General features: G+C 35.5%; 1 protein-coding gene across 1 annotated transcript; it reads left to right on the plus strand.

Moving 5' to 3' along the window:
- The first annotated feature begins 519 nt into the window (after window positions 1-519).
- LOC130809727 (putative ABC transporter C family member 15) lies at window positions 520-11,216 on the plus strand. Its single transcript, XM_057675506.1, has 11 exons — window positions 520-724; window positions 3,298-5,648; window positions 5,808-5,894; window positions 5,981-6,625; window positions 7,452-7,616; window positions 7,708-8,002; window positions 8,727-8,941; window positions 9,030-9,335; window positions 9,736-9,799; window positions 9,883-10,122; window positions 10,207-11,216. The coding sequence occupies exons 1-11, from the start codon at window positions 700-702 to the stop codon at window positions 10,332-10,334; spliced, it is 4,521 nt and encodes a 1,506-aa protein (XP_057531489.1). The 5' UTR covers window positions 520-699; the 3' UTR covers window positions 10,335-11,216.
- The last annotated feature ends 1,103 nt before the right edge of the window (window positions 11,217-12,319 follow it).

The raw sequence follows: 12,319 nt of genomic DNA on the forward strand, positions 1-12,319 counted from the left end.
TGTTTAGTATATATTGAAACTATGTTAAAAAGAGAATTAAAAATGAAGAAAAAAGAAAAAGTTAAAACACGGTAATACCTAATCATGCCGGATAATTAAAAAAATTAGGGATGATTAATGCAATACAAATTACCATGATCTCATTTCCATTTGTTATTTTCTCCTCTTAAAAAGGGGACAAATCCATCAACAATTCCAATAAATCCATAATTACCATTTTCAATCTTTTTTTCCTTCTTTAAAATTTCATTTTCATCCCATCAAATTCCATAAACAAACAAACGAAAATCTAAAACATTTACATCTAACGATTTCAAGTTTTGAGAAATTTCTATAGATTTGCCAAGAATCCGATTTTTTCCTCTAATAATTAATATATATATATATATATATATATATATATATATATATATATATATATAATATATAGATAAATTAAAAAAAAAATGTTTGATTTTGATATTAGAAGATGATACACCCATGACTTACTTTTCCATAAACAATGGTCCACTTTTTACTGGTACATTTGTCTTTTTGTATCCCTCCATTTTCATTCACTATATAAATTTGTTACTACACTATGTTATTAAGCTTCTTTGTCAAGTTCTTTGTTCCAAGGAGCATATAAACATTTGCTTGTAACACCAAAAAAAAAGCACAAAAAAAATTTTGAAAGCTGGAGAAAGTAAGAGAATCATCATGCCTTATTCTTTTGTTGCATCAAGTAAGTTTTTCTACTCCCATGTATGTTACTCATGCTAGTTTACTCTTTTACATTTGTACACCCAAACTTTTTGAGCAATTATATTATGGAGACTCGTCCATTCTTGACATAATATTAGAAGCTGACGTGACTATACTGCATCCACACTTTAGGCTCTCATATAAGAGGGCGTGTTAATATAACATATTCTGAGCAGGTGCGGAGCAAAATTGAGAAATTTTTTAATGGCTTTAAAAATTATAATATTTCTTTAATAATTTTGTATCTTTAAACACTTAATATATGCTATGTAATTTCAATTTAAAACCATCAAATTTTCGAGACCCTGTGCGATCGAACATGTTGAATAGAACTACCCCTAATTCTGATACTCAATCATTAACTTTATAATTGAATGACTTGTTATATATGTTTCTCAATCTTAATAATAAGCCTCCCCTAGGAAGCCTCGAGTTTGAAGTTCATTCAAACTCGAGGCTAGTGAGAGTGAGGCATGTTCTATTTAGTGGCGGATCTAAGTTATCTATGGTATATTTACATAAATTACTTGATTTTGTTTTGGATATAAGTGATGTCAACTGATCTCAATGACTACGCACTATATCTGCCCATGGTTTTATTGATCATGTGTCTATGCCTTATGAGACAACGTTGTTATACTCCATATTACCAAAATTTTGAATATTGTGGTGCATCTAACTTTGATGATGTTCTTTATTTCATAATTTATGGTCTTTTATGATATAAAACAGCTCCAAAAATACAGCATTATCACATACTCCTAATAGTAGTCTATTAATATATTGATACTTGTACATGATCATAATTTATGTGAAGTATATTCATCTGTCCTTTTGAGTTTGTTATCAAGGAAATGTATATTAGTACTTAGGAGTAGTTTAGTTAATTGGTGAAAAAAATAAAAGATTATATGGACGATATTAAAAGAGAGAAGAAATATGCGGTTGTTTCTACAAATTAATTGAAACATCATAAATAATAAAAATTATAGCAAACTCAAGAGCAAAAAGAGAGTATAGAATAAGGTGAAGAACTTGTTTAGATTATATATAATACTATTGCAGTTCCATGACTTGGTAAGTTGTTTGAATCTAGTATTGCTCCTAAATGCATCATATTTCTTACCTTAGATGATCATCTATCTTGATCATTTATGTGGCATGTCCCAGGTACTCAATTATAAACAAAAATTTGGAAAAATTTTCAATTTCCTCCAATGATCATGTAACTTTTAATCAAGGAGCAGAAGATCTATAATTTATTGGCTTCGGATTATAACAAACTATGCTAAAATGACTCAATAAATCACTTATGCTTCTTAGTTATAAGTCCATCGAAAACAAACCTTTTTGTAATTACAAGATTTAGATTGCATACATCTGACTTTTCATACCTTAAGATGTTGTTGTCAAATATCCTTCATCTTCACTTGGACTACGACTTCGATATTATTGTGTCAAGGAACCAACTCAACCAAAAGTTTAAATTGATGGTTGAGGCCCAAGATAGAGCCCTTTGGGCTAAGTGTTGATGCAATATAAGCTTTCCTCATATTTGGTGCGAAATACTCCTCTTCAATTGGAGGGCTAGTTGAGATTCGAACCCGTGACTTTTTGTCACGTTGGCCTCTGATATCATGTTAAGGAACCAACTCTGTTCAACGGGACATTAAAAAATGTGTAAAATGTAAATTAACCTTTTTGTACATTTGATAATTGATAGTCAAATGGTGCTACTTGTATGTAGAGTCACTATTAGTAAGAAAGTCGGCTAATCAAATTCTTATAGTGTGCCACTTAAAGAAATGTCAAAAGGTGTATTGTTTTTATTGTTTTTCTTTTCTGTTTAGTCATATTTATTCTTTCTTTCCAAACAGTTTTAGCTGAATTAATCTTAGATGAACATAAAAGGAAAGAGTTTCATTTAGGCAATTATGGCCTAATCTGTCCCTGTTTAATGCCCTTCCTATTCCAAAACTTTCTTCTCTTTTCTTTTTAAGTTGCTCATGAAAATTATATTTAGCTATCTAAAAGATAGAGTACTTTCAAGTTTTATGTGATCTTTACAACTTTAAGCACTTGATTGGTGTTTTTAAGACTTGTGTGATCTATTCCCATCTTAGTTCTCATCACCTTTTAAATAGAAGAATTAAACCTTGAACGACACCTATTATTAAGGAACAGACCATTGACTCATGATTAACTAATCTCCCAGTGAATCGCAAATCAAAAAACGAATAAAGGTCATCATCATCAATACATTGCAGGGTTCATTATGACAGGAGCTTTTGGGCTATTTAGGATTATTCTGAGCGAATCGCGAATTAAAAAAACGAATTAACTGACGAATTATGAGATAACGTGAGCTAGTACAATGGTTGCATACATCAGACCCTCAAACCCTACCTTGTTGGAGGGTTCTTAATGGCATTGGGGTAATAGAATATTGTTATTGTTGTGAGATACTACACGGGTACTAACTCATTAACTACTTTTATTTTTGAGTTTAATGCTTCAAGCACAATCATAAAATGGTTTTGTTTCTTATGGCAGATCTTAAGCTCTTAAAGCTAACAACATGGGATCAGCTGATATCCCCCTGTTTATTGGAAGAAATCAGCATATTTCTGCTGTTGGGATTCTATGGGATTTTACTGTTATACTTCATCAGAAAAATGGTGCTTACAGTGCGCAGATACACAGCAAAAACAGCAGAAAAGGATGCAGAAATGTACCGCGATGATGCAAGACTAAGCATTTGTTCGAAAGTCAGTGTTATTTCATCGATTTCACTTTTGGGTGTGCACTCGACTTCTCTAATCTTGCTGATGCAAGAAAGCAATACTCCGTGCAATCAATCTCTTCCCGCTCTGTCAGCTGAAGTTTTGCAAGTTATATCATGGATAATCACGATGATTGTATTATGCAAGTTTTTAACGAAAAATTACCTGATTTTTCCCGGAGTTTTGAGACTCTGGTGGGTGTGCAGCTTCTTGATCTCAGCTTGTCGTATTGCCATCGATTCTCATTTCATTGCGGGAAATCATGGTCAGCTTAGAATACAAGACTGTGCAGATTTCCTCGGCCTTCTTGCATCAGTCAGCCTGTTGGTGATTTCAATCCGAGGAAAGATGAGAATCGTGCATGATGATGCACGAAACAGCTTGACTGAACCACTTGTCGAGGGAAAAACCGAGAAACATCCCAAGGGAAAATGTGAATCACTTTACAGTAAAGCAACTTTTCTCGATCTTGTTACGTTTTCATGGCTCAATCCATTGTTTGTGATCGGGAAAAAGAAGCCACTCGAAATGGATGAAATCCCGGATATTGATGTGCACGATTCTGCTGCTTACCTATCCCATTGCTTTGACGAGGGCCTAAAACGAGTCAAGGAGGAAACCGGCACCAGCAATCCTTCCGTGTACAAGGCAATATACCATTTAGCATGGAAGAAAGCTGCGGTAAATGCCATGTTTGCTGTAATATGCGCATTCGCTTCATATGTGGGTCCATACCTAATCAACGATTTTGTCGACTTCCTCAGTGACAAGAAACACCACAGCCTAAAAACAGGCTACCTACTTGCTGTCGCCTTTCTCGGGGCCAAAATGGTGGAGACGATAGCGCAGAGGCAATGGATCTTTGGGGCCCGCCAGCTGGGGCTCCGCCTTAGAGCTGCGCTTATAGCTCATATATATCGAAAAGGCTTAGTTTTGTCGTGTCAAGCTAGGCAGGGTCATACGAGTGGAGAGATAATCAACTACATGAGTGTCGATGTTCAACGAATATCAGATTTCGTATGGTATGTAAACACATTATGGATGTTACCGATACAAATATCATTAGCAATCTATGTTTTGCATACAAATCTCGGCTTGGGGGCAATTGCAGGATTGGGTGCGACTTTGGTAGTTATGTCTTGCAATATACCGCTAACCAGAACGCAGAAAAGATATCAGTCGAGAATTATGGAAGCTAAGGATGCTCGGATGAAGGCAACCTCAGAAGTGTTACGTAACATGAAAACGATTAAACTTCAAGCGTGGGACGAACGGTTTCGTCAAAAGCTACAAAGCTTGAGAAATATAGAATCTTGTTGGATATGGAAGTCCTTGAGATTAGGGGCTATTGGAGCCTTCATTTTTTGGGGTTCACCGACTTTTATTTCTATAGTGACTTTTGGAGCGTGTCTTTTGATGGGAATTCCGCTCACAGCAGGAAGCGTTTTATCAGCATTAGCAACCTTCCGGATGTTGCAGGATCCCATATTTAGTCTTCCCGACTTGCTCAATGTTATTGCGCAAGCGAAAGTATCTGCCGATAGGGTGTCATTTTACCTCCAAGAAGAAGAAATTCAGCAAGATGCAGTCGAGTTCGTTTCTAAAGATGAAACACCGTATGCTATACACATAGACGAAGGGAAATTCAGCTGGAATCCTAGTTCGGAAACTCCTACCCTTGATGGCGTAAACTTGAAGGTTACAAGGGGGATGAAAGTAGCGATTTGTGGGACTGTCGGTTCAGGAAAATCGAGCTTGCTCTCAGGTATTATAGGAGAAATTCCTAAGATTTCCGGCACTCTAAAGCTCAGTGGTTCCAAGGCCTATGTACCACAAACCCCATGGATATTAACAGGAAACATTCGAGATAATATACTCTTTGGGAATCCTTACGATGCTGCTAAGTACAACGCAACAGTTGAGGCGTGTGCTTTGTTAAAAGATTTTGAGCTATTCTCGCAGGGCGACTTAACAGAAATCGGTGAAAGAGGTATTAATATGAGTGGGGGTCAGAAACAAAGGATACAAATCGCTCGAGCAGTGTACCAAGATGCGGATATATATTTGCTCGATGATCCTTTTAGTGCTGTTGACGCGCATACAGGCACACAACTATTTCAGGTTACCACTTATAAGGCCGTTTTTTCAACTTTTAGATAAAAATGAGTCACTTACTTGAAACTGTTATAATCAGTAAAAATCAGTTTTCATCAAAAAATTAGTAACCCGTGTATGAGAAAACAGTATAAACTGATAAAAATTTTGACATACTTAAAACAGGAATGTCTGATGGGCGTTCTAAGAGACAAGACCATCTTTTATGTGACGCATCAAGTCGAGTTTCTACCAGCTGCGGATTTAATTCTGGTACGTATAACAGAAATGTTTTAATCATTTTTTAGGTACTTTTTCAGCTATATACATCAATGCATAACGATACTTTTTGTGCACAGGTTATGCAGGAAGGGAGAATAGCACAAGCGGGAAGTTTTAACGAACTCTTGAAACAGAATATTGGGTTTGAGACTCTCGTTGGCGCTCATAGCCAAGCACTAGAATCTGTTCTTACAGTCGAGGGTACTTCTAGAAAAACTTGTCAAATTGGTTCAGTACAAAATGTTGATTCAAGTGCAGAACAAATTCAAACAAAGGATGAAGGCGGCGATGAAAACCTTTCACCCGAAATGAAAGAGAAGGAAGGGAAGTTGATACAGGATGAAGAACGAGAGAAAGGAAGTATCGGAAAAGAAGTATATTGGGCGTATCTAACCATTGTAAAAGGCGGTATTTTGGTTCCGATTATAGTTTTAGCTCAGACATCTTTTCAAGTGTTGCAGATAGCTAGTAATTATTGGATGGCATGGGCTTGTCCAACATCAGGAAATGATACAACACCTATAGTTGGGATGGATCATGTGTTACTAGTATATTCCCTTCTTTCTGTCGGGAGTTCCCTAGGCGTCTTAGTACGTTCAACGGTATCAGCAAAATCCGGCATACTTACTGCACAAAAGCTCTTTGAGAGAATGCTACATAGTGTCTTACGAGCTCCAATGTCGTTTTTTGATTCAACTCCGACTGGAAGAATACTTAATCGGGTAAGATTTAGTTTTGAAATATTGTGATTTCTTAAGTACCATATGGCTAGAAATATAACACGTCAATTATAGATCATATTCATAAGGTGCATACATATATTTGACTTATTGCGCTCAAATAAGTTGAAACTATAAGAATCCAATAAGATCGAGAAAATTTTCTTTGGAACTCATGTTTGTAAATGTCAGAGAGTCAGATAGAGTCATCAACCCAGTATCCCGCACCGAGGGAGGAGGGTAGCGGGCAGATCATACCCGTGCCCCCTCTAAGGAGAGGACAAGGAGTGAAATACACACGAACGCCACTTATTCTTGTATATGTGTAATGCTGAAACAACATTTCTTTATCTCAACGCCATGAAATGGCTTCCATGTAAGTGGGGTTTGGGGTTCAGATGTACGCAACCTTATCCTTGTTGAAACAGAGTAATTCTAATCATTACGTAGTGAAATACACACAAACACCCCTAAAATAATCGAAAAAAAAGATGGTGCAATCAGCAATGTCGTTCCTGGTATTTTATACGTCCTAGACAAACTAAAAAAAATAGGCCCTTTCTATTGAGAATCGATTATGAACTCAAATGGATGATCAGAAAAATAACAAAGACGGACCCTAAATATTATAATTATCAGTCATATACTTCTTAATTAATAAAAGAACTAATCATAAATTGCATATTTTTAAGTGTCTACTTCATTAACCATAATTTTCAGATATTAGGCCCTCTTTAACTTTAAACCTTAGGCAAATGTCTACCTTGCCTAAGGTCAGGAACAGCCCTGGTAATCAGTATAGTTTACACATTCTTACTTTCATATGCAGGCATCATCAGATCAAAGTGTATTGGACTTGGAAATGACACAAAGACTAGGATGGGCAGCGTTCTCAATGATCCAGCTTCTCGGAACCATAGCAGTCATGTCACAAGTAGCATGGGAAGTGTTTGTCATCTTCATTCCGGTAACAGCAATCTGCATATGGTACAAGGTAAGGTGTTGTGCATAAAAGCTTAAACCAAACGGTTCCTAATTTGCATATTGTAAGCAAGATAATAAGAATGTAATCACACTTCATGCAGCAATATTACATACCAACCGCAAGGGAACTAGCACGGATTTCTGAAATACAAAAGGCTCCGATCCTCCATCATTTCGGAGAATCACTTTCAGGGGCAGCAACCATACGTGCATTCGACCAAAAGGATCGTTTTGTCGATGCAAACCTTATATTAGTAGACAGATTTTCAAAACCATGGTTTCACAATGTATCAGCAATGGAATGGCTCTCATTCAGGCTTAATCAACTATCTAATTTTGTGTTTGCATTTTCTTTGGTGCTGCTAGTATCTCTTCCTGATGGAATTATAAGCGCAAGTAAGTCTCTAAGAGATTGCAATACTTTTCATTTTAATCTGTCATTTTAACTTTGCTACATTCCTTTAATTTTTATCAACACATTTTCTCTTAATTTAAATTGCATCCACACAATTTAGTTGTCCCCACCATTCTTTTAGTATACCTATGACCTGGTTTGAGAAATTTTTTTACTTCAATTTCCCTTTGTGCCTTTCTTTCACCAAATTTATGACTATCTTTGCAAAAGCTTTGTTTGACAAATGGCTGTTAGCTGGAGTTGTTGTTGGTTGGTTCAACCAGCTAGAAGTATTGATTGACTATCTTTGTAAAAGGTTTGTTTGACAAATGGTTGTTGGCTGAAGTTATTTTTGACCGGTTTGACTAGCTAAAATTATTGACTGAATAGCTAGCATTAAGCCAATTGTATAAGATAACTAATGAGATATTTTGTAGTTGTTGCAATTGACCATTTATTACAAAAACAATTGGTCAAAAAGCCAAAAACCAATGATTAAGCTACTCTTACTAACCTTTAGGTTTTGACTCAAATGCCGGTTTTTCAGCTCGCTTTAAAGCTCTTTACCAAACACATTTTTTGTTGTCTGACCGAACAAGAAGCCAAAAACCGAATTCAATCAAAAAGCCAACTAAAAACCGTTTACCAAACACACCCTATGTTAGTCACTACAACTAAACAAATTATTTATTGAAGAAAGCTTATGTAGCTTGAAATTATTTACAGGCATTGCAGGTCTGGCAGTGACATATGGTATAAACCTAAATGTCCAACAAGCTTCAGTCATATGGAATATATGCAATGCAGAAAATAAAATGATATCAGTGGAAAGGGTACTTCAGTACACAAAGCTTACTAGTGAAGCTCCTCTGATCATTGACGACTGCAGACCACCTAAAAATTGGCCGACTACAGGAACAATTTCTTTCCATAACTTGCAGGTTCAGTTTAAGTGGCTCGAATTTTGTTCAAAACACTACTTATGTGAAATTTGTATGACAAGGCTGACTCCAATTTCGTGATATGCAGATACGATATGCTGAGCATCTTCCCTCGGTCCTGAAAAACATTACGTGCACATTCCCTGGACGGAAGAAGATTGGTGTCGTAGGAAGAACAGGCAGTGGAAAATCAACACTTATACAAGCTATATTTCGCATTGTCGAACCAAGGGAAGGGAGCATCATAATTGATGGTGTAGATATATGCAAGATAGGTCTTCATGACTTGAGATCAAGGCTCAGCATTATCCCCCAAGATCCAACCATGTTTGACGGCACAGTTAGAGGAAACCTCGACCCACTTCAACAATACTCCGACAGCGACATATGGGAGGTAATATTATTGACGACAATAGAATTGTTTAGTTCAGTTCTATGTTACTTGGACTCGGGTAATGATGTTGGATACTGGTACGTGTCCAAGTATCGGATACGTTTAAATATTCAATTAAAATGAAATGTTCAAGTCCCATACCAATCTCCAAGCATCAAGGATCGGGCACGGGTACGTGAAGCAAAATGAAGAGTCCGAGTAACATTGGTTCAGTTCATTTCAATTCAGCACACTACTACTCACTCATTTTAGAACTGTAAAATTTAGTTTTAATCACTTTCAATCAGTAAAAATCAGTCAAATCGGTAAAGTTCAAGTGAACTGAATAGGGTCTTAGTGATTTCTTGCAATAAATATATGTAATGACACTAATGAGTACATGCCATTTTGTTAACTTTAGGCCCTCGACAAATGCCAATTAAGAGATATCGTAAGAGCAAAGGAAGGAAGGTTGGAGTGCACAGGTGAGTATGTCGTCTTTTTCAAAAAGACCGAGTTCAAATGTTTCATCCGCTTATGAATCTAACTTATTGTGTGTGTTATGTAGTGGTTGAAAACGGAGAAAACTGGAGCGTTGGTCAGAGACAATTGTTCTGTCTAGGACGAGCATTGCTTAAACGTAGTAGCATATTGGTTTTAGATGAAGCAACTGCATCAGTTGATTCAGCTACTGACAGTGTAATCCAAAAAATTATCAACCAAGAATTCAAGGATCGAACGATAGTCACAATAGCTCACAGAATACACACAGTTGTAGACAGCGATCTTGTGCTTGTTCTTAGTGATGGTAATTATTTAAACTCGCTTTCTTAAAACATTTTTTAGGCTAGAAATACCGAGATAATTGAGAGTTATATTTTGATGAAAACAGGAAGGATTGCGGAATATGATTCGCCATCAAAGCTCCTAGAGCGGGAAGATTCATTTTTCTTAAGCTTGGTTAGAGAGTACTCGGCAAGGTCACAGAGTTTCAACAGCTTGGCAAAACTCGAAGGCTGATATCATGAAGTTATAACATAAAACGAAAAGGAAAGGAAAGGATGGCATATTTACGAAGACATTACAATGATCGCGCTACCTAAGGATAACGAAAAACGCTAAGAGATTATGCTATATATTAGCTTCGTATCGCTCTCCTTAGCACCAAGCACCAATTCTTCCACAATTCAAAGGTAGCAAGAGAATCAATGCATCAAAAGTTATGCACAAGTGCTCCTTTTTTTGTTATTTAACTGCCTTTTAGTAGCTATGTAACAAATATACTCTCCTTGAGCGCTCGAGCAATGTTAAAGCATGATGATCAAACTTAATAGTCCAATTGTTAAGCAATTTTTGACATTACTACTGTTATGAATGGTGTGACTTGAGTGTACAATTGATGTATGCATTCATATGTGTAAGTGATGGGATGGAATCCTATGGGATTGAAATTAAGTTAGTAACTTAATGATTATGGTGTTTAAGTGTGATTTATTAGTTGAAGTACTCATGGGAGTTATGGGTCTTGATGCTGTTTAATGAAGAAGTGCAAAAGTTTTTTGAAGATGCTTTGCTCGAGCAGAAACTGACAGAAAGCATACTGAAGGTCGCTCGGCCAGCTCGCTCGACCGAGCGTGCTCCTGAGTGGGTCGAGCGAACAAACAGAATACTTTTAGTAGCTTGTTGTAGCCCGATCAACCGAGTGAGCCTCTGTTTTGGTCGAGCGAATCTTCTGCCGATTCATAGGTTGCTATTTTCGTCCCTTTAACTTCTTGGAGCTGTTTCAAAGTGCTTAATACTCAGAATTAAGGTTGTAATCTCATTGAATGTACTTAGGGGCTGTTTGTTTGGGTGTAATAATCAAAGGGAAAGGGAATGGACAGACCCAATTCTCTTTTTTGTTGTTTGTTTGCCACTTTCTATCATTCCCTTTCCCCTTTTTTATTTTTTAGTTTATCCAAAAGTATTCCACACTCATTCCCCACCCTCCTCAAGACTTTTCCATTCTCATTCCCCACTTCATTGCCCATCACTTAAAATTTGAACTTTGATTTATGGGTATTGTTATAATTCGCCACTCTTTTCATTTTATCGCCACCCCTTAATTAAATTACGAATTTGTCCCTGGACTTTAAAAAATTACGAATTTGCCATTGGACTTAATAACACTATTATCAACTAAATTAATAAAAAAATTATTAATAAAAAATTAAAAATAATTAACAACAAAATTTTTATTAATATATTATTATTATATTAAAAAATAATTAAACATTCAAATAAATCAATTAAATTCAAAACTAATTATTATAATAACATTATCATAATATAATATTATATTAAAATAAAATAATTTATTACAATATTTATTTAAATAACAATAACTTAAAAAATAAATTAATTAAACAAAAAAATTTCATAATTCGAAATTAAAAAAAATTAAAAAAATACCGGTCGCACAAAAAGTGCGACTCGACCTAGGTACAGTCGCACTTTTTGTGCGACTGGTAATTTTTTATTTTTTTTTAAATTGTTATTAATTTTGTTTATATTATTATTGTTGTTGTTGTTGTTGTTGTTATTATTATTATTATTATTTGTAATCAATGGAGCTAGAAAGATATTATTTAGAGTTATGTTTTTTTTTTCTTCATATTACAGGAAAAAATGATACAGGTTAATGATATTTTTTTAAAAAAAATAAGTTTTTCAAGTTTATCATATAATAACTAGTTATTTTTGGAAAAAATATAAAAGAATTTAAAAACTCATAATTTGATTCCTTAACTTGAACCAAACAGTCACAAAGGGAATTAATGAGCAGTTCATTCCGTTTCCTAAACACAGCCAAACGACTAGGCTAAATTAGGGGAATCCATTCCTTTCTCCTTCATTCCCTTTCCTCATTCCATTCCGATTTCCTTGTGCGAACCAAACGTCCCCTTAGTACTATAAAAGAGAGCTCTCATGCTCTAAGATACATAAAGCACAACCCCTAAGCCAAA

This window comes from Amaranthus tricolor, chromosome 4 (assembly GCF_026212465.1).
Source record: "Amaranthus tricolor cultivar Red isolate AtriRed21 chromosome 4, ASM2621246v1, whole genome shotgun sequence".
NCBI lineage: Eukaryota > Viridiplantae > Streptophyta > Magnoliopsida > Caryophyllales > Amaranthaceae > Amaranthus > Amaranthus tricolor.

Coding starts and splice junctions, on each gene's coding strand:
- LOC130809727 (XM_057675506.1), top strand. CDS start 700: ATGCCTTATTCTTTTGTTGCATCAA. Junction 725..3,297: donor TTATTCTTTTGTTGCATCAA/GTAAGTTTTTCT, acceptor TTCTTATGGCAG/ATCTTAAGCTCTTAAAGCTA. Junction 5,895..5,980: donor CAGCTGCGGATTTAATTCTG/GTACGTATAACA, acceptor TTTTGTGCACAG/GTTATGCAGGAAGGGAGAAT.